Source organism: Nannobrachium achirus (assembly GCF_963921795.1).
Source record: "Nannobrachium achirus genome assembly, chromosome: 16".
NCBI classification, from domain to species: Eukaryota; Metazoa; Chordata; class Actinopteri; order Myctophiformes; family Myctophidae; genus Nannobrachium; species Nannobrachium achirus.
The window spans coordinates 62274635-62298220 of record NC_137823.1 but is presented as its reverse complement, the minus strand read 5'-3'; the positions used below and the strand labels follow the sequence as shown (position 1 = coordinate 62298220).

At 41.5% G+C, this 23586-nt stretch overlaps 2 protein-coding genes across 2 annotated transcripts in view; one reads left to right on the top strand and one right to left on the bottom strand.

Annotated features, from left to right (window-relative positions):
• The window catches only part of LOC308301195 (regulator of G-protein signaling 6-like), a gene marked incomplete at both ends in the record, with an annotated part of 195504 nt that overhangs the window by 147729 nt on the left and 24189 nt on the right, over nucleotides 1–23586 (top strand). Inside the window, 2 exons of the mRNA XM_080745090.1 lie at nucleotides 17904–18005; nucleotides 18337–18398. Coding sequence (XP_080601216.1) covers nucleotides 17904–18005; nucleotides 18337–18398 — 164 coding nt within the window. The remainder of the gene's footprint in view (nucleotides 1–17903; nucleotides 18006–18336; nucleotides 18399–23586) is intronic.
• Nucleotides 1279–4562, bottom strand: LOC308300526 (phospholipase A and acyltransferase 3-like). Its single transcript, XM_080744374.1, has 4 exons — nucleotides 4415–4562; nucleotides 2569–2674; nucleotides 1818–2068; nucleotides 1279–1453 (listed from the first exon to the last, which is right to left on the bottom strand). Exons 1-4 carry the CDS (start codon nucleotides 4427–4429, stop codon nucleotides 1310–1312), a joined length of 516 nt encoding a protein of 171 aa, XP_080600500.1. The 5' UTR covers nucleotides 4430–4562; the 3' UTR covers nucleotides 1279–1309.

Genomic DNA, 23586 nt, shown 5'->3' with positions numbered 1-23586 from the left:
ATAAAATACATCTGTTTTTATGCAATAATTATTCTTTTGCACAGGTCATTTGTGTGTTTGTATTTTGATCTCCTTGTTTTGGGGATATTTGTAACAAGATATTTCTTTTACGGATTTTTCCCATCCCTGACAGTAGAACTAGTAGTAGTAGAACTAGAAGTAGTCTACTGATCACTGTTGTGAATACATGACAGTATTAAGTAAGACATTATGCAAATGTACCTATGAACAAACACAGCATTGCAATGTATGTGTGTGTGTGTGTGTATATAGGCGCTATATATATATGTAACGGAGGTGATCCGAACCTCCCCACCCGGCTTCGAACCCGGGTCTCCCGCGTGAAAGTCCAATATCTTAACCATCACTCCAAAGGGACATCCCTATGGAGTCAGAGCAGATACTAGACTTTTGAGGCTTCAGGCTGGGGCTGCGACTCTCTCCGTCACACTCACCCCCCTTTGACCTCCTCCTACGGGGAAGCCCGGATCCGGGTCACGGCACCAATGTAACGGAGGTGATCCGAACCTCCTCACCCGGTTTTGAACCCGGGTCTCCCACGTCAAAGTCCAATATCTTAACCATCACTACAAAGGGACATCCCTATGGAACGAGAGCAGATACTAGACTTTTGAGGCTTCAGCGCCCTCTAGTGGCCCTCTAGTGGCCTTGAAGCCTCAAAAGTCTAGTATCTCCCCCGGACCATAAAGATGTCTCTTTGGTCTAGTGGTTAAGATATTGGACTTTCGCGTGGGAGACCCGGGTACGAACCCGGGTGGGGAGGTTCGGATCACCTCCGTTACATTGGCGCCGTGACCCGGATCCGGGCTTCCCCGTAGGAGGAGGTCAAAGGGGGGTGAGTGTGACGGAGAGAGTCGCAGCCCCAGCCTGAAGCCTCAAAAGTCTAGTATCTCCCCCGGGCCAATGGACCAAAGAGATGTCCCTTTGGTCTAGTGGTTAAGATATTGGACTTTCGCGTGGGAGACCCGGGTACGAACCCGGGTGGGGAGGTTCGGATCACCTCCGATACATGTATGTACACAAACACTGTGTGTGTGTGTGTGTGTGTGTGTGTGTGTGTGTGTGTGTGTAATCTCAGCACAAAAACAAAGGAAACATATTAATAATTAATTATATCTCCCCTTTAATAATACCAAATTGTATTGTGTTTTATATAATTTTTATTGTTGTTTATTGTTTTTTGTCACCTTTGCAACGAGGTACAGCTTGTGAGCATCGGGCAATCGAGGCATGAGCTACACAGCCAAACGTGTGGGTAGTGCTGACCAGAATTTTGCCAAAATGGCTTTCAATGCAATTGTTTTTTTGTTTTGTTTTTGTTTGTTTTTAAAATTAAAATGGCAACGCTAACTGCTCCGAGTCCGGATAGTGCTCCGGAAAGGCCTGCTCCAATAGTGGCCCAAACAATGGCTTTTTCAGTCACCTCTTTCACCTACAGGAAGACACAAACAAAGACAGAGTAAGACATTTTTATGCAGTGAGTAGAAATATATTGTACTATGTAATAGCTCAATTAAACAATAAAAAAGTTAAAAAACTAACAGCCTAGACTTTTAGGTGTTGATATCAACAACAGACAAAATCCCAAGAGCTCATGGATCAGCACCATACCATACTATAGTATGCACTGCAGTATTTCTCCCTGTTATAGTACAATGTATTAATGAACCATTCATACTGTATATTCTGTTTGTATTGTGAGAACATGAGTGCAGGCTAGCATGCACATATACTGTAATGTAGGTATAATGCAAAGTACACTGAGATTTGATGTAAGAAAATGAAATGCCATCTACCTGTCCAGAGAGTGGTATGCCATAGCGCAGCTCAGTGGCAAAGTGTTCACAATTATAGCTTGTAAGGCTGTAATCCTTCTCCTCTCCCACCCGTGCAAGGGCATCTCTGACGATGTCATTTGCTGGTCGTGGCTCATAGACATTGTCCAGATAATTGTTGATTCGCCACTTGTCATTCCCAGCCACGCTCTTCAGTGTCTCTCTCATAACCACAGCTTTGTTGGTGACAGATGAGCTTGAGATGCCAACAACTGCTAACAGATAAGAAGACGAGGGGTTACAAAGACGTTTTTGAAATATATTCAAGATATATTCTTGCAGAACAACAAGGCCCCTAACTATCAAAAATAAGATTTGTTGTGTTGGTACGCGTATGTTATGATAAGGCTGCAGGGTGGCCTCAAAACCACCCCCAAAATGTATAATTATATGAACAATAAGCCCTCAAATACGTCACAAATGTGTTTCGTTGTGAGCTTGTAGATCGTTTTTCTTTTCGTGGCACTAGTAGTTATGCAGACATACCAGTCTAATAGTTTTAAAATGTGTAGCACACTTGCATAGACACAATGGCTCATTATGAATCCATTAGTTTACATTTTGGGATAGTCATTTGGGTTTCTGGTAATATTATTGACCAGTTATTTTGTATGTCCGTGACAAATTTAACGTATGTCAAAATGTCTGTCACAAGCTGACATGGTGATGACCCCTGGATTGATTGATTGATGGATGTACATAATGGACTCACAGGTGTTGACGAAATGGACAACTTCACCATCCCCAATGTAAACAGCCCAGTGCTGGTAGGATCCTCTGAAGAACTCGATCATGTCTCCCTTCTTTGGCTCTCGCTTCTGGTTGGAAAACAGAAGCAGAACAATAATTATTTGCAAAAGCATCAGATGGGTCTTATTTGGATTCTGTTTTAGCCCAAATATGTAATTATTAAAAAAAAAAATCACACCCGTGTGAAGTGGAGCTGTGTGTGTGTGTGTGTGTGTGTGTGTGTGTGTGTGTGTGTGTGTGTGTGTGTGTGTGTGTGTGTGTGTGTGTGTGTGTGTGTGTGTGTGTGTGTGTGTGTGTGTGTGTGTGTGTGTGTGTGTGTGTGTGTGTGTGTAACGGCACCTCTCTGGTCACCCAGGATCATGTGTACCGATTTTTGTGACATTTGACGAAAATATGTAGGAAAAGGAGCAAAAAGTGTGTTTTGGAGAAAATTCAAGATGGCGGAAAATCTATCCTGACGCAAATGGGCGTGGCCTATATGGGGAGATGCGTCTTGACCCAAGGAATCCAGGGAAAAAATAATTTTAATTTTTCGACCTACGGTTCAAGAGTTACGAGACAAGTAGGCCGTTATAGCGCCACCATGAGGCAGAGTGGAAATGCTTTTGGGGATTCGTTGAGTATGCCACCCCCGACCTGTGGTTGAAATTCAGTGTTGACTGGACCTTTTGTTTGTGATTTATGGCTATTGTTTGCAAAACGGGCCCCTCCCGCTAACTTTGGAAGCCCGTTACGAACGAACGGAATGGACTATCGCAATATCCCTTGAGTATGTTCATTGCATAGGTTCATAGATCATGTGTACCGGTTTTTAAGACATTTGAAGAAAATATGTAGGAAAAGGAACAAAAAGTGTGTTTTGGAGAAAATTCAAAATGGCGGAAAATCTATCCTGGCGCAAATGGGCGTGGCCTATATCGGGAGATGCGTCTTGACCCAGGGAATCCAGGGTAAAAATAATTTTAATTTTCCGACCTACGGTTCAACAGTTATAGGCCAAAACGTAAACTGGGCTGTTATAGCGCCACCATGAGGCCAAATGACACAATTATTTTTTATTTAATCCTTGAAATCATTATGAACCTCCTCTCCAAGTCTTGAAACTGTAGCCCCTATGGTTTGCGAGAGACAAATAATTGAATGTGAGTTTTTGCGATTCCCATTATAAGTCAATGGGAAAAATTAATTCACTAATAAATTAATATCAATTAAACTATTGAACCTTTCTCTTAGCAAGTTACTAGCCCACCATTCCCGAGTAAGCCGGTCGATTTGACATATGGCGCGAGTGTGTGGTGGCAAAACTGTGGGACTAGTAGCGTGCCGAAGTTTAGGAAGTTCAGGCTACATACAGACACACAGACACACAGACAGACCCACACGGCCACGTATAGGGAGCCTGTGCTTCACACAGCTCCAAAAATATTGTGTATTAAAGGGCCAGTTCACCTCTGGGACAACCAGATTTAATTTTATTGTTGTTTGGGACACGATCAACACAAAGAATGAATGATGATGCATTTTGCATCCTGATGCAGCATGATGAGTCATATGATGCAAAATGCATCATCATTCATGCTGAAATACTAAAATATCTCAAAACACAGATTGAACACAAAACATAACTCAGGATTGTGTTGATCTTGTCCCAAACAACAATAAAATAAGATCTGGTTGTCCCAGAGGTGAACTGGCCCTTTAAGAACGTATCAATATTCCACCAAAAAAGGGAAGAAAATGTAGAGTATTTAGCCAAAAACACTGACACAACAGCAAATGGACAAATTCCAGAGCATAAGTTCACTCACCTTTGCCCCAGACATGGTTGCTGTCTTCCTTCAGACAAACGATGTGTCTTTAAGATGATTCACTCTCAGCTCTTCTTAATCTCAGAGCTACCGAGTACCGACAAGAGACAAGTCAATTTGAGAGTTATGCGAGTTAAGTCTGTGTGTAACCACTAACCATGTGAGATATGTGTGCGCATACGCAGAAATAAGTGTCAAAAGGACGGGCTGAAACGGACTCCAGCCTGCCTCTTATCGGTGCAGCTAACGCCTAACCCATGCTTCCTTCCTGACCATGCTTCCTTCCTGGCCTTTTGGTCATCAATGCTGGCAACAACAGGTGGCCATTCAAACAAAGAACAGGATATGAAAACACAGTTGAAATGCAAACGCACCCAAAGTCTGAGGCGCAGACACCCGGCTGTCTGATTGCTCAACTTTCACAAATCATATACCTATATGATGATAATCAATATTATGATCAATTAGCAAGCATTTTCGGTCTGAATCTGATCAGATACTACACCGGCTTTCCTATGTGGTCTGCGCCTGGACCAGTAGGACAGCGGGCGCCCCCACATCAGTGGTTTTCAAAGTGAGGGCCAGGGACACTCTGGATTCCATGAGGGGGTTCCAAATGGACCCTTTGTTTACTGGTCTGTAACACTGAGATGGGTCCATCTGGTGCCGTTGGTACACTCTCCTTGAAATGTTTAAAGTATGACAAGTTTGAGAAATTGAGACAGACAAGTCGTGTCTGTTCCCAGAGGATAGTTCAAGGCTAGTTAATATTTACCCCAGCCACCAAGAGCTTGTGATCCTTTTATATCAGACAATGTTTTACAACTTGCAAGTGTATTTTGTTCATAAAATACATGTGTTTTAATGTAATACTTATTTTTTTGCAAAGATCATTTGTGTGTTTGTATTTTGATCTCCTTGTTTTGGGGGTATTTGTAACTATTTGTCACTATTTTACCACTGCCGGCGCCACTGTCTATCATCATTAGCAGTGGCAGCAGCAGCAGCAGCAGCACCTCTCACTTCACACCAGTGTGATTTTTAGCTTTTCAGGGGCTATTGATATAATGTGTCCCCTTAGCATTTTCAACTGCCTCCTCACTGAAAGAAATTTCTAGAAACCATGGCACCGCTGGGAACGCCGGATACTGCTCCGGATAGTGCTCCGGAAAGGCCTGCTAAAATAGTGGCCCCAATAGTGGCTTTTTCTTTCACCTCTTTCACCTACAGGAAGACACAAACAAAGACAGAGTAAAGCTGGTTGCACACTAGGGCATTCACCAAATATTCGAATATTCGAATATTCGAATATCAAAACACTATTCGATTACTGTTATCACTATTCGAATATTCGCAGAAATGAATTTTAATATTATTTTCGTTTTTGTTTTTTTTTCCTTTTTTTTTGTTTTTTGCAGTGACAATATTTCTACAGCAGACATGCAGCTGTGAGCTCTGGTGTTAGTATTTCTCCTAATCCATTCATGTTTGATTGTTGTCAAATCCAACCCCACTATAGTGGCTAGCAATTCTATGTGATTGATGTGCCGACTGCCGACATACACGGCTGGCCCGTCACTGTAGATGAGACAGTCACTCAGTGTGGGAGGGGAGGGGCGCTCCAGAACAAGCAAGCTCAATGCTCGTTGCTGACAAAAGTGTGTAATACTTTAGGCTACTTTACTTTATTGCTGCTGAGTTTTGTTCCTCTTGCCGAGTATATCCAGTTTAGAGGACACCCTTCTCTTTACAGTAGCTCTTTCGGACCGCGCTTCACCGCAACCGCGTTGATGTCATGTGCTTAATATTCAAATGTATCTCATCTTAAACCATAAAGGTACAAGTCTCCGGCGTTTTATTTATGATAACGGGTCGAGAGTTTCGCGACACGGATTGGAGTGGAATTGATGATCTTGTAAAGCTTGTGTGTTACATATACTGTATACCTTTCATGTAATCATCATAACCCATCTTAGTTGTCTGTTGTACTGGTCGAGACTCGAGTCACACCAGCCTTAATTAACATTGGAATGAGTCTCGGTACATATTAATGGCCTGCTAAGTAGCGTGTTAACGACATGCGTGTGAAGTCATTAACATAGCGTGCATCCCATCAAACAATCACTATAATGCCTGAATCCCGAGGCTAAACAATTCACAATACAACACTGCTTGTAACGAACAAAGGATGGACAGTATAAATGTGGTTGTTGTTGAACATAGATAGGATAGGCTTGAACAGTTATTTTCGGAGTTTTCCTAGTAAAATGAACTCGTTTTGCGTCGCAAGTTTCATCAGCATGTTTATAGGTCGTATTGCGTGGCTGGTATCGTTCGGTTTCGTTCCCGCCCCATGGGCACTACATAAACTTTGCTTCATAAGAAAGATCTATTGATAGTAAGTAAGAAACAAAAAGTTCTCCGCGTGTCACTGGCACAATCTGTCACCAGCCAGAAATGTATTTAAAGGGAATATCAAATGTCATAAATACATCTACCTAACATCTGAAACAAGTATTGGTGCCTTATTGGTGCCTTATACTAAGATAAGCGACCGTTGGTCGCTTATCTCCACAAATATCACAACCTCCACCTCTCACGTCATACGGGTAGCCATAGTTACACCTGGAATGTTGAATCTCCATATATGGAGATAACCTACGCATCACACAAAGTCTGACCTCACCAGCCCATACTTGGGCATGGACGACTTATATCTCCATATACGGAGATGGCCATATATGGAGATACGATGACATCACAGAGTCCACAGCTGATGATGTGGCGTGATGTCATACAATACGCAAACAAGCCCTATATAAAGGGGCAATTCTCACCAGGGAAGAGAGCATTGCCTGGAATGTTGAATCTCCATATATGGAGATAACCTACGCATCACACAAAGTCTGACCTCACCAGCCCATACTTGGGCATGGACGACTTATATCTCCATATACGGAGATGGCCATATATGGAGATACGATGACATCACAGAGTCCACAGCTGATGATGTGGCGTGATGTCATACAATAAACAAACAAGCCCTATATACTGATGCGATACGATGACATCACAGAGTCCACAGCTGATGATGTGGCGTGATGTCATACAATAAACAAACAAGCCCTATATACTGATGCGGAGATATGAGCAGGGCAAAGGTGTGACGTGTGACGTGTGACCGACCGACGGACGGACGGCCGGTGGAGGTTTTCATAGTAAACTGCTCCCTGACGGTCGCAACTAAGGCAACAATACTTGTTTCAGATGTTAAGTAGATGTATTTACCAGTAAGACTCCCTAATCGGGAGATAAGCGACCGTTGGTCGCTTATCTCCACAAATATCACAACCTCCACCTCTCACGTCATACGGGTAGCCATAGTTACACCTGGAATGTTGAATCTCCATATATGGAGATAACCTACGCATCACACAAAGTCTGACCTCACCAGCCCATACTTGGGCATGGACGACTTATATCTCCATATACGGAGATGGCCATATATGGAGATACGATGACATCACAGAGTCCACAGCTGATGATGTGGCGTGATGTCATACAATACACAAACAAGCCCTATATAAAGGGGCAATTCTCACCAGGGAAGAGAGCATTGCCTGGAATGTTGAATCTCCATATATGGAGATAACCTACGCATCACACAAAGTCTGACCTCACCAGCCCATACTTGGGCATGGACGACTTATATCTCCATATACGGAGATGGCCATATATGGAGATACGATGACATCACAGAGTCCACAGCTGATGATGTGGCGTGATGTCATACAATAAACAAACAAGCCCTATATACTGATGCGATACGATGACATCACAGAGTCCACAGCTGATGATGTGGCGTGATGTCATACAATAAACAAACAAGCCCTATATACTGATGCGGAGATATGAGCAGGGCAAAGGTGTGACGTGTGACGTGTGACCGACCGACGGACGGACGGCCGGTGGAGGTTTTCATAGTAAACTGCTCCCTGACGGTCGCAACTAAGGCAACAATACTTGTTTCAGATGTTAAGTAGATGTATTTACCAGTAAGACTCCCTAATCGGGAGATAAGCGACCGTTGGTCGCTTATCTCCACAAATATCACAACCTCCACCTCTCACGTCATACGGGTAGCCATAGTTACACCTGGAATGTTGAATCTCCATATATGGAGATAACCTACGCATCACACAAAGTCTGACCTCACCAGCCCATACTTGGGCATGGACGACTTATATCTCCATATACGGAGATGGCCATATATGGAGATACGATGACATCACAGAGTCCACAGCTGATGATGTGGCGTGATGTCATACAATACACAAACAAGCCCTATATAAAGGGGCAATTCTCACCAGGGAAGAGAGCATTGCCTGGAATGTTGAATCTCCATATATGGAGATAACCTACGCATCACACAAAGTCTGACCTCACCAGCCCATACTTGGGCATGGACGACTTATATCTCCATATACGGAGATGGCCATATATGGAGATACGATGACATCACAGAGTCCACAGCTGATGATGTGGCGTGATGTCATACAATAAACAAACAAGCCCTATATACTGATGCGATACGATGACATCACAGAGTCCACAGCTGATGATGTGGCGTGATGTCATACAATAAACAAACAAGCCCTATATACTGATGCGGAGATATGAGCAGGGCAAAGGTGTGACGTGTGACGTGTGACCGACCGACCGACCGACCGACCGACCGACCGACCGACCGACCGACCGACCAACGGCCGGTGGAGGTTTTCATAGTAAACTGCTCCCTGACGGTCGCAATGACATTTGAGAAAGATTTTGTGTTGCCAAAATCAATATAGAACATTTTACAAGCAAAAAAAGCAGCACAAGATTTTTGTGTTCACTTTTATATACAATTCTGGCTGGTGACAAAAGTCGTGCCGGTTTCGTGCGGAGACATTTTTTATATTTTTTATATATTACATTATTATATAATGTAATATATACATTATAATTTTTTATATATTACATATTTGGGCTGTTTTAGCCCAAATATGTAATTATTTTTTACAAAATATTCTGTATTAAGAACATATCAATATTCCACCAAAAAAGGGAAGAAAATGTATAGTATTTAGCCGAAAACACTGACACAACAGCAAATGGACAAATCGCAGAGTATCAGTTCACTAACCTTTGCCGTAGACATGGTTGCTCTCTTCTTTCAGACAAATGATGTGTCTTTAAGATGATTCACTTTCAGCTCTTCTTTTATAGTCCTTCCTTTACTTTAAGTCCACAACAAACCAGTTTTAAAGGTGTAACCCTTTCCTCACGATAATGGGCCAAACGTATCACATAAACAGGATCCTGTGTTCTCAGCTGTTGTTCACCTAGTTCACCAGCGTGTATCAAAACAACATCCCGGTTCCAACAATGGAACAAGGGCGGAGCGCTTGTTTTCGGTGGAGATGAAGGAGGCTTGCCGGCGTTATATTATAAACACAATCTGATCTAGCTATAATAGCAATCATGACATAAGCTATTTATTATACCGTAATCACTAATTCACTATGAAGTGTCTTTAATTATAATTAAAGTAAAAATAGTCAAATAACATTAAGGACAAATTGTTCTGCCCACAACCTAAATGTAGGTCTATTATAACAATGATAATGGTTTTTGTAAGACCCAATTATTAAGTAGAATACTTGACCTTATAAATATAGAATGTTAATGTGTTATGATTATTTCTTGTGTTGTATGTTATGAAACATCGCAAGTAGGCCTATTATATTACCTATAACATATACACGAGTGAGCTCTCGTCACCTCCGCACGGTCCAGGCGAACACAACGGAGCACTCCCTACCTCCGGTTCAGCCAATCACAAGCTTCCACTGCTGGAAGCGGGATGTTGTTTTGATACACGCAGTTCATCAGTACTAATGCAGGCTTGTGTTGATAGCAACAGAGTAATTTTGGTGCAGTGCCTCCACTGGAGATTATAACCCATATAAACTATGAGCTTTCCTTATATTCCCCATAAATACAACCTCAGAATAGTAGAAAATAAAGTGCTATGTCATGTGTCATGATTCCTCACCAGCCGAGGTGGCTTTGTCCGAGGCTTAAAAACGTTTAAATAAATACTTTATGAAATGTCTATGGAAGAAATGAATGAGGAAAACGCTTCTGACCCCAGAGTGAAGACGGGGTGGGGCTTCAACTGCAATGCTCTATACCATTGGCTCAGATAGCTGCCAACCCACCAGCATTGATTACACATTGGCACAAAAAGCTGTAGTGGGCTGGACAGTGAGAGTTAACAAAATAAAAGCTGAAGTAAAGAAATAATGCACTTAGAAAAGAAAAGAATCATGGCTGAATTAAAAATCTCAACGTTCCGAGATATTGGGACGTTTGGACGGCATTGACACACGTTTGGAGAGGGTGACTACGCAAGTGTCAACGATTAAAGAAGGACTGTCCAAAACCAACAAAGTAGTAGAGACACACAAACAACGCCTGGACGAAGCAGAGGAGAGGATCTCTACGCTAGAAGACACTTTGCAAACAACCCAGCGAGATCTACACCGAGCTGAAAAGCTGTTAAAAACCATGGAGGTGAAAACGGAGGAAATCTCAAACAGAGAAAAAAGAAAGCACCTAGTTTTACTAGGGCTCGCTGAAAATTCGGAAGGGGAACAAACTCTATCTGAATATATTCAGCAGAAACTACCCAGCTGGCTAAAGCTAACTTTGGAGAGACCACTCGAGCTGGAACAAGTGTTTCGCCCAGCGCGGACACCATCATATACAGGAAAACATCCGAGACCAGTTTTAATCCACTTCTTACGGCTCGGGGAGAAAGAACTAATTCTACAAACAGCAAAGAAGACGACAATCACCGAAGGCGAAGCCAAACTCACCATTCGTCCAGATCTGCCTGCAGAGGTGCGACGGAGAAGACGAGACTACGACCGTGCCATCAAGATATTCATCGAAAAAGGCATGTTCCGAGGGTTTGCATACCCGCATCGGCTGCGTGTCCTACACGAAAACAAAATTGTCCTGTTTGATGAACCAAAGGCGGCGGAATCATTCGCTGATGAGCTGGCGTAAGTCTCGCCTTGTAAAACTGTATCCAGGGTGGAGGTAAGAAGACAACGTTTTTTGTTTTGCATCCCCGCATCATGACTGTTATTATACGGACAGATCACCTGGCGTTGAGCCCTCGAACGTGAAGGGACATTGACAATAGTATAATCTTCGTGATCAGCTGTTTGTTTTTTATTTTTTCTCCTCTTTTCTTTCCCCACGGGCGTCTACACTTCCTGCAACAACGTGTGACGTCACACGGGCGGTACCATGACTGAAAGTAGGGAGGGGGGGTTTAAAGGGTTATTATTTATTTATATTACATTGCTACCTTTCTTTGAAACACCACGGCGTTGAGCCCTTGAACGAGAAGGGACATTGACAATAGTATAATCTTCGTGATCAGCTGTTTTTGTTTTTTATTTATTTTTCTCCTCTTTTCTTTCCCCACGGGCGTCTACACGTCACACGGGCGGTACCATGACTGAAGGGAGGGAGGGGGGGTTTAAAAGGTTATTATTTAGTTATATTATACTGCTACCTTTCTTTGAAACATCACAAGGTCATAATGATAGAATGTTAAAAAAGGATGTGAACTAATGAAGAGAACCTTTGTTGTAGGGGGATGAGAGTTACTTGCTGGCTTAGCAGCTTTGCTACAGGGGGGAACCTTTGTGACAGGCTGTGGAGGCCGATGAGCGGCTCTCATCCCCACTCAGTAATATTATGTGACCAACAAAATGAAATAATAGGTAGTAAAAAGGGGCGGGGGTGCAAAAAACTAAGGGATTACACTGAAGACAAGAGCTCCAGGGGCCAAAATAAGGACCTATTGTTTATATATTTATTTTTTTATTTTTCCATTATTGTTTCTCTCTAGCCTAATTAGAGTAGGGGTAGATGTCGTGGGCTACAATGCCACGGCTAGGGTGGGTTAATGTGTTTTATATGTGTTATTTCTTTGTTTTGTTTTTTGTTTTATGTGTAGTAATAAAAGCAACGACAACACTTATGAGGCAAATGTACACACTCACAGATATTTTTCGCAGATCACAACAACTACCATGTCAGACATGAAAATACACTCCTGGAATATTAAAGGTCTGGGTAACCCTATTAAAAGAAAAAAAATGTTAGCTCTTCTCAAGAAAAGTAAAGTAGACGTGGCTTTTTTGCAAGAAACATATTTATCAGACACTGAACATATTAAGCTAAAAAGAGACTGGGTGGGCCAGGTCTATTTTTCATCATATAGAAGTCATAGCAGAGGAACGGCTATTTTGATTAATAAATCAATACCATTTAATTTAGAAAAAATAGTCACAGATCCAAACGGACGATTCATCCTGGTCTCAGGCCGCATTTGGGGAACACACATTACCTTTCTGAACATCTATGCCCCCAATGCGGACGAACCTACTTTCATGTCTGATATGGTGCTGCTTTTCAATGAAAATTGTAAAGGGTTTGGAGTTATGGCAGGAGACTTTAACCTAACAATGACAGCTTTGGATAAATCGAATACCGCCACAAACTTCAGATCCAAATCCTCCAAGGTTCTCCAGGGGTTGTGTGTAGAAAGTGGCCTAACTGACGTCTGGCGTGAATTACACCCAGGCATTAAAGACTATAGCTTTTTCTCCAATGTGCACAATTCATACAGCAGAATAGATTACGCTTTTGTTTATTCTAAATATATGTATATGATAAAGGAATGCGAAATCAGTCCCATCATTTTATCTGACCACGCTAGAATTTGTTTAACTATTCAGTTTAATGGGAATAACTCAACCCCTAAAAAATGGAAATTTGATAACTCATTACTTCAAGATGAAGAATTTAAATTAAAAATGCGAACATGGATCAAGAGCTATATAGATGAGAACAACGACCCCCTCCTAGACCCTAATATTATTTGGGAGGCCGCAAAAGCCACTCTACGAGGTTTAATTATCTCATATGACTCATTTAAAAAGCGATCAAAAAGAGCACAGACACGAGAACTTGAGAGAGAAGTAATAAGATGTGAAGAACTCCATAAGACAGCAGCTACAGAGGATAATTGGAGGCAACTACTGGTGGCCAGAGCCAAAATAAACCTTAATATGTCAAACGAAATCACAAAACAAATGAACTATGTTAGACAGAAGCATTATGAATTTGGCAACAAACCGAGTAAATTATTGGCCCATCAGTTAAAAAAAGAACAAACTGAAAGAATCATTAAAGCTATCTACCATAATGATAACATAACATATCACCCAAAAGAGATTACCGTATTTTCCGGACTATAAGGCGCACTTAAAAGCCTTTAATTTTCTCAAAAAACTACAGTGCGCCTTATAGTCCAGTGCGCCTTATATATGGATCATTCATTGACATTGACATTCCCTTTAGCACAGCTCCATCTGTTTGATGCATAACGCAACGGTAGCGTCTATTATGTGCGCCTTATAGTCAGGTGCGCCTTATATATGAAAACAGTTTGAAAATAGACCATTCATTGACAGTGCGCCTTATAGTCAGGTGCGCCTTATAGTCCAGAAAATACTGTAATCAAGCCTTTTTTGAATTCTACAATACACTATACAAATCTCAAAGCTCTCATTCCCAAGAACAATTGGATCAATATTTGGAAAATAAAAATTTACCAAATTTATCGGATTCAGACCAACAATATCTTAATTCATCGTTTACAGAAGAAGAAGTTCTGACCACGATTAAATTAATGCCTACAAATAAAAGCCCAGGACCTGACGGTTTTACAGTAGATTTTTACAGAGAATTTTGGAATGAACTTCACCCTATTTTCATGGCCATGATGCATAATTTCTGTCATAACAGAACACTCCCGCAAACAATGAATTTGGCAAATATTACAGTGTTACACAAAACTGGCAAAGATCCTTTAAAATGTTCATCATACAGACCTATTAGTCTTTTAGATCATGATTACAAAATTATAACTAAATTACTAGCAAAAAGACTAGAAGATATTTTGCCAAAAATGATTAATCCAGACCAATCAGGTTTCATAAAAGGGAGATATTCTGCTGACAATATAAGAAGACTTTTGAATGTAATAAACCATTTGGACACTAGAGGGAGCCCTTCTCTACTCCTAGCATTGGATGCGGAGAAGGCTTTCGACAGGGTCGAATGGAAATTTCTTTTCTCTATTCTTGATAAACTCAAAATGGGACAGAACTTCATAGCTTGGATCAAAGCAATCTATAACAATCCTAAAGCTGCCGTCATCACTAACGGGGCTTCCTCTGACTTCTTTGAACTAACAAGAGGTACAAGACAAGGGTGCCCGTTGTCAAGTTCGCTCTTTGCGATGGTGGTAGAATTGTTGGCGTCATGTGTGCGAGACAATATAAACATTAAAGGAATGAAAATTAATAATGAGGAGCACAAAATATCTTTATATGCAGATGATATTATTTTATACATAACAGAACCAGAACAATCCTTAATACATTTATATAACGAAATAGAACAATTTGGAAAATACTCAGGATACAAGATAAATTTCAACAAATCTAACGCGTGTCTCCTGCACATGACGCCAACAGAAACTATGTACAACGCATATCCCTTTAACTGGACTCCAGAAGGGTTTAGATACTTAGGAATAAATATCACACCGAAACTGGAGAACTTATACAGGGAAAATCACTGTCCTCTTATAGAAAAAATAAAAAGTGATCTGTGTAAATGGGCTACGCTACCATTATCTTTATTGGGAAGAATAAATGTGATAAGAATGAACGTCCTTCCAAGACTGAATTTCCTTTTTCAAATGTTACCATGCTACCTATCTACAGATTTTTTCAAAGTAATAAATAGACCGATTTCAAAATTCATCTGGTGTAACAAAAAACCCAGAATAAAATTAGTGACTCTTATGAAACCAGAATCCATGGGAGGTCTGGGTCTTCCCAACCTCCAATATTATTATTGGTCAGCTCAATTAAGAAATGTTTTGTCATGGTCGTTGGGAAGACAAGACTCACAATGGGTTCAGATGGAAGCTAAATTTGTTGACCCAATACCACTGGGCTCTCTTATATTTATAAAACAATTTATTAAAATAAGAAACATAGGTAACTGTTTCACTATATCAAACACATTGCGTGCTTGGAAGGATTGTTCAAAAAAACTTGGTATTATCAGCTGTACAACTTTGCTTTCTCCTATTCTTCATAATCCAGACTTAGAAAAACATTTAACATCAGTTAATATTCAAAGGTGGACTCAGTTGGGGATAAATCAAATTAAAGACTTATTTCACACAAACAAGCAGTTAAAATCATTTATGGATCTAAGAACAGAATATGGAATTCCCAACACAGACTTCTTTAAATATCTACAAATGCGAAATGTTATACAGTCACTCAGGAGAGAAAATAAGTTAAGATTAGAATTATATGAAATAGAAGAAACATTAACACTATCAACCACAATTAAAGGTAAAATCAGTGAATTATATGACATACTATCCAAAGACTGTCAATCAGCTTTCTTACCTTTGTTGAACATTTGGGAGACTGACTTAGCAATGACATTTGAAGAAAACACTTGGACAAATATCTGTGATCGAATACACTTTTCATTTACAAGTAATAAAATTAAAGAAGCCAATTTTAAATTTATTCATAAATTTTACCTAACACCAATAAAAATGCATAACATTTGTAATGATAATTCACCAAACTGTCCTAGATGTAAAACTAACAGAGGAACATTTTTGCATATGTTTTGGCAATGTGAAAAACTAAAACATTTTTGGGACGCAATTCACTCATTCACAAGGTCTGTACTGGAAACAGAATTTGATTTGTCCCCACGTGTCTACCTAATGAACGATTTATCGGAGATCAGGATGGACATAAAAAAATATAGACTGTTAATTACCATAACATACTTTGCTAAAAAATGTATCCTTTTGTTTTGGAAAAATGAACTGTCACCCACCTTTGGGATGTTCCAAGAGCAATTAGCTCAACTACTACCACTGGAGAAACTGACTTTTGAAACACATAATCGAGGACTGATGTTCCAGGACCTTTGGTCCCCGTTGCTCTCCCAGCTGAGAGCTGGGTCAACTGTCTGACATAAACTGTAAGAAATGAGTTGTGCACTTGCTGATGTCGCTGTTGTTGCTGTGCTATTGTTATTGTATTCTTTATTTAGTTTTTTGTTTGTTTTTGTTTGTTTAGTTTTGTTTTTGTCCGTTTTGTCACGTAAAATTGTAACCCTAATAAAAAGATTTATAAAAAAAAAAAAAAAGAAAAGAATGTGTTACAATTTAATTTCCTATTCTGTAGGGCTCTACACAGGCATGCATGCACAGTGCACACGCACAGGCACACACACACACACACACACACACACACACACACACACACACACACACACACACACACACACAGCCACCGCCCAGATATTTTACATGGCAGAATCTACAGAGCTACCGACAAGAGACAAGTCAATTTGAGAGTTATGCGAGTTACGTCTGTGTGTAACCATGTGAGATGTGTGTGCGCATACGCAGTGTGTGTGTGTGTGTGTGTGTGTGTGTGTGTGTGTGTGTGTGTGTGCGCGCGTGCGTGCGTGTTCTTTTGAGTCTTACTGAAAAGCAGTTCAAGCCAACTTGGTTATCCTCATTATTTATTGTGGGCTTGTTTATCCTCATTATTTATCTATCAGTCAGTCATCTATTTATCTATCTATCTATAGTAAGTTCTCCTCAAAACTTTGGCACCTATCTACTCCTACATACAGTACTTACACCGAAAAACACCATTCAAACTTTAATGTGTTCACTGTTCAGCTTACTGTGGAGACAGGTGCTATTACTTTTTACAATGATTGATTTAGACCCTACCTTCCCCGAAAATGTTAATAAGTCCATATATGGATATACAGTATATTAATAAAGGATAAAATAAATAAAATAACCATATACAGTATGGGCATTCCCAGATGATGCCCTGTTAGGGTACCCCTTATGCCCATATATGGAGATCCCCAGGCATCAAAGCCAGGCCCTAACTCGCCAAGGCCCTGCTTGGCTTTACTAATTAACATACGTTTATGCCCATACATGGAGATCCCTATCCCAATGTCATCAATAGCAAGGACATAGCTGGGAATGCCCATATTTGGTAATGCCCATATATGGGCATGTTTTGACATGCCCATATCATGCCCATACATGCCCATACCATGGTTATGGTTAATGTTATTACAGTTTTGGCCACTGTAATGCATTACACTGCTCATTACTTGGGAAAGTAATAATATTACAGTACTTAGTAACAAACGTCTTATTTTCATTCTCTCTTTCTGTCTCTTCCGCTGTCTCTCTCGTCATCTGTAAATGGTCAAGTCGGTGTATGGTTTGTCGGAGGAGGGAACACAGTCACACAGCCCCATACACACACCGTCGCACATTGTCAGAAAAGGAACCAAGGACGATGTGGAGAAAGAGGTATAGTACTTTTCAAGTGTTTGGGGAGTTCACTTTGTTGGGGGAAGTGTTTATTTAACCACTTGAACCCTAGCATCTATTCTGGGATGGGGAAGGTTGTTCAAATCAGCAGCACACTGCAATTTATGTTACTGTACATAGAAATAAGATCATGTGGATCAGTTGCAGATGTTACCTTGAGGGAAATTGTGGAACCTGGGGAAATTTGTTAATTGTTTACACACTTTGATCATGGGCCTGACACAGACAATCTAGCTCTATAGATGAACTATAAGACACTAGGTTGTGCTTATTATGGTGCTTTCATCCCCTCTATCTCTCTCTCTGTCAGATAACATTCCTGAACGCCCAGCTCGATCGACACTGTATGAAGATGTCCAAAGTTGCAGACAGGTAGGATACAATGTCTTTGGTCTGTTAGTGTAAATAATCTAATTATATTTCGTTATTTTCGTTATTAACTTAGCCATTATGTTCTCCTAAATGGGGTTGTTCTAAAAGTGATCTTCTGCCAGAGACAGCTTATTTTATCATTGTCAAACAATCAGGTATATTATTTACCTGATCGTAGGCAATTACAATTACAGGTATTTTAATATGTGTTTGGTTTGTCTAATATGCTTGTTTAATGTGATTTTTAAACATAGTTTTGTTTCAAATTAACTGTCTCTTTCTAATGATCCTCAGAACTGCTTATATTAGTAGATTATAATCAGTTATTTTTAACAGTTTAAAGTGGTCATGACATCCAAAAATCATTTTTTTAAATTCTTTATGTTTCCTGACCTCAATTACACCAAAATTCTACTCTCTCCATGCCCGTCTCCGTTTGCTCTGCATTCACCTTAACCCATTTAGACCTAAGTCCGCCTGGAAAAAAGCCTTAAAAACCTATGGCCGATTGGAAAAAATACCCCTAAAACCTGAGATTTGATGGAAAACTTCACAGAGGTGTCAACGTCTACTAAAACATTTATTTCTGAGCCTCTGTACCAGCTAGAAACAAAGTTTCAAAACTGTTTGATAGCTTACACCTTTGGCTTTCATGGGAAATTATTTGTCATGGTCCAGACCTTTATCATTTTTGGAGCGGTGAAAGCGCTCCCAATAGACAGGTATGTCCGTGGGTATGTCCGTGGGTGGGTGGCTGGGTGGCTGGGTGGCTGGGTGGCTGGGTGGCTGGCTGGCTGGCCGTGTCCGTAGCCTGGCAATACCTTGAGTGGCCACACACAACACACTAGTTAAAGGAGGGGCGCTGTTTTGTGCAGGCCAGGCACACTCACCACTCACTCACAGGCACAGTTTACAGTTTACAGTTTAGGCATTTAGCAACACACACAGGGTATAGCTGCTCAGATTCACCGCTCCACTTCGAACCGAGGTTTGATTTTTAAAAAGAAATCTGCAAACTCAAAAATTGTAATAAATCTTATAAAACGTCTAATAAATAATATATTTCTCATGTAGCTCATAGAAACATAATTAGCAAATATTTGAGACCTTACACCATAGGCCTTACACCATAGGCCACCACTTTGACAAGAAACAACAAGCACCAAAACATTCTTATTGAATATATTCAATTCTAGTTGTTAGCTCCGGTAAATCTGGCGAGCGACATTTGTCATTATTATTATATGTGCGTGCGTGTGTGTGTGTGTGCGCCTGTGTATGTGAATGAATGAACCATATCATCATAATCATTTTATAAGTGTTATTACCTCCAGATAGCTGCAAATCTGTTGTTCTGGAGTTTGGGGTTGACTAGCTGTTCGGCTAACGTGTTGGTCTCGTCTCAAAGTGCATCCGTGAAAAGTAATCCAGTCCTCATGAAATCCATGAAACACTTCTTCATCATCGTCGTCGTTTTCAAACATATCACGTAACAATAACAATGCCAATTCCAGCGGGTCCGGTTTGCCTTCGCTCAACGTGTCTTTCATTTCGCCGCTATGAGAAGCTGTTCTTGTGCGCACTGGGATTCTCCGACAAATAAAGTTATGCAAAGCCAAAAAAAAAATCCCAGAATGCTTTGCTTTGCTTTGGGAAGCATACGTCATCGCCTCCTGATGCATTTCATTGGCCACGAGACCAGAAGAGGGTAAAAACTACAGGAAACGCAGGAAACGCATTTTGCGTTCCCGGTCTGAAAGGATAAACAGCGTTTTGCGTTCCCGGCCTGAAAGGTAAAAACGCATTTTGCGTTCTCGGTCTAAATGGGTTAATCGCATTGCCATACGCCAGCCAGCCCAAGTTATGAGGAAGTAACCTCTACATAAATCCGCCCTGGCTGGGTTCCAGCCGGCTTTGAAACTGCATTCTGTCCTCCCCCACCCACCCACGCACGGGCACGGGCACGGCACGGCAACGTGATTTTTTTCCTGCATCGCGGCGCTGTTGAAACGGTACATCGTCGCCGTTCTAAAGTTAACTCCGCGACGCAAGGGTACAGTCACCACAGGGATCCCGTCCCCTCTCACGGGGTAACAACGTTCATGAACGGAATGGCTGATGAGCGTGTGCCAGGCTGTCTTGTGTTGGAGGACGGAGGAGGCGGGCCTGTGTGTGTGTGTGTGTGTGTGTGTGTGTGTGTGTGTGTGTGTGTGTGCGTGTGCGTGCACGCTTTGGGTTTGAGAACCGCTGGCCTAAGTGATTAAGGGCTGAAGTGATTGATTTGTAATAATAATCAAAATCTACAAAGTAACTAGTAACTCTAGTCTCTCTAAATGATTGTGGAGAGAAAAAAGTAATTTGCCTCTGAGATGTAGTGGAGTAGAAGTAAAAGTATTGAAAACTGGAAATACTCAAGTACAAATACCTCAAAGTTTTACTCAAGTACATGTACGTACTGTAGTTACAGCACCATGAGACAAGAGACAAGAGAGGCCTCATCAACCCCCCCTGGTGGTTGTTCAGCTTGGAGGTCTGCTATGTCAAAAACATCGAGGGCACAGGGAGACAGAGTTTGACGCGTTGGCATGTCGTGGACCTCGTATGAGTTAAGAGCATTACTGTCCACTTGGACATAATAGTGGACCCTGATCTGGCTTCCACCTAGGTCCACATAGTTTATTTGGCAATTATGAATTACTGAGGCACCCTTGTTAGGCCTGTGTGTGTGTGTGTGTGTGTGTGTGTGTGTGTGTGTGTGTGTGTGTGTGTGTGTGTGTGTGTGTGTGTGTGTGTGTGTGTGTGTGTGTGTGTGTGTGTGTGTGTGTGTGTGTGTGTGTGTGTGTGTGTGTGTGTGTGTGTGTGTGTGTGTGTGTGTGTGTGTGTGTGTGTGTGTGTGTGTGTGCGCGCGCGCGCGCGCGTGCTAATGAGACAGAAATAGACAGGACAGAATAAGATACAGCAAAACAGAGACTGAATCATAGAGCCATGCCAAGAGTGTTTTGAGCATGTTTCTTCGTGTTGAACAGCCATGTTGCTTCCTGGTTAATGCTCTCTCACTGAGATACCGAGTTTGCCTCCCTGTCAGTCCGATTCTCTGGTCAGCCAGCCGTGGCATGGGGGCCATTACTGACCTGCAGAGAAGAGACATACATGAAGCTCCAGGGACGTGCAGAGAATGTTAGAGAGGCAGGGGCTGAAACTTCTAAAAGGACCTTTTGGTGAAAATATCGTTGGAGGTCGGCTATTTTCGGTACTTCATAACACACTGAACTAAGCATAAAAAAGGCAATATTGGAGATGTGATGTGGAGTTCTGGACAGTGAGGGCAGCTCTTTCAACATAAGATGCTGCATTCAAGTTCAGGAGAGTTTGGAGGAGGCAATTCTCTTGAATGCTGCCTTCAGGTATGGCATGGTCTGGAGAGGGCATGTTTTACAGAAGGATAAAAGGGCAGGGGCTCAAGCCCCCTTTGATGTCTATGTGTGCACGTGCCTGTGCAGCCCTGCTTAGTTGGTGGCTCAAGGCTGCAGCATCCTTCTTGCAGAAACAAAGTTTGTCAAGGTCTTAACGACTTAAACCCTTTATACTTCATTGAACAGGGTCCCCATGGGGTCTGTACATGGTCCCCTCCTTTTCTCCCTCTATTTTATTATAGTGCCGAATCTCAACAAGTTGCCACAAGACACTTGAGACCCCAACAATGCCCCCACCAAACTGAGCAAGCATTGCGATGGTGACAAGGAAGGAGAAACTCCTTAACAGGAAGAAACCTCAGACAGAACCAGGCTCACATCCTACAGGCTCTCTAGGCTTGTAGAACTGTGAGCTGAGCTGCTATTTTCACATGGCATGATGCCCAGAATAGGTAAGGCTAGGGCTCATGTGGTTAAGAACAGAATGACAGAATGTTGCAGAGAAAATGAACAAACGCAGATGCCGTGCGAACATCATTGTGTGAGTGGTCCGAAATACAAGGTGCTCGCCATTGATTTTGTTCAACTTTCCACGGACAATATTGAAGAGAGTTTGGCTGAGGAGGTCGCCTACAAAGTTCTATAAACGCCTACAAAGTTCTATAAACTCTCTCTGAGGGACGACTAACACATCTTCTTTTGAATTATGCTGCCAGCTTCAGACTGAGGGATGTTTGGGGCACCAGTGCAAGCACAGCTTGTCATTACATAACAGAAAACATAACTTAACACCAGAGTGGAGTGGACCCTTTTAGGCAACGGATAATGAACAGTGATCCAGTCATTATTGAGAAATGGGCCCCCAACGGGGTCAGTGCAGTCTGTTACTGCATTTCTCCCCTCTAATGTTTTTTTTTTTTTTACATCCTTTAGTGTAATGTTTAGCTGTAAAATGACATTGTGTCTTTGGTTATGCTTAGTTCAGTGTGGTTTCACACACCGAAAATAGCTCGCAACGTGTTGTGAGCTTGGAGGTCGGCTATTTTCGGTGCTTCCACCAAAAGGCCCTTTTGGAAATTTCAGCCCCTGCCTCTCTAGCAATCTCTGCACGTCCCTGGTTGGCTTGAAAAAGCAATAAAATATCTTCGTCCACACATCCGTCATGTACTCCACCATTACTGCTACACCTCCATGTGAAATGATGGAACTCATGTTTACATTTTCTTTTGGAACAACAATCATAAAACATGACTTGAAGTAGGAGTTGTAGGAGTGTAGAAACATGCCTTTCGTTTGGCCTTAGCAGAGAAGTGCTGTGGTAATGAAAACGGTGCAATGCTGGACAAATACACAGTATTATAGGGAAAGATTTGGATGATGACTAACACTGTGAAGGTAAAACACAAGGTCAGGTCCATCCTCCTGGGTCCAGAGCTGAGGAAAAGGGGCATTTATTTCCTTGACTGCATATCGCCCTGCCTGTGACCTCCTCCCTCTAATCCATTTAGAACGGGTACACAATATTGTGTATCATTATTGTATGCTTTAACTATTGAAAAATAGCAGATATACAAGCTCACAGCACGGCACCGGGTGCCGCGCTGCGAGCTTGTAGATCTGCTATTTTTTACCTGATTCTATAAGTGTCTTTTTAATCCTTCTAAGATTTTTTGAAAAACCTATGTTTCTATATGTCAGCAATCTGTCCGGCCATCGTCAAAGTAAAGGTCCTTTTCACTTAAATAGAGCTCAGTTAGTCTGTTCTTGAGAGACTA

Excerpts from the sequence above, each read along its gene's own strand:
- LOC308300526 (XM_080744374.1), bottom strand. Across the intron at positions 2,069-2,568 it reads TGTCCATTTCGTCAACACCT|TTGTTGGCATCTCAAGCTCA; the intron begins GTGAGTCCATTA and ends ATCTGTTAGCAG. Across the intron at positions 1,454-1,817 it reads GCATACCACTCTCTGGACAG|GTGAAAGAGGTGACTGAAAA; the intron begins GTAGATGGCATT and ends GTCTTCCTGTAG.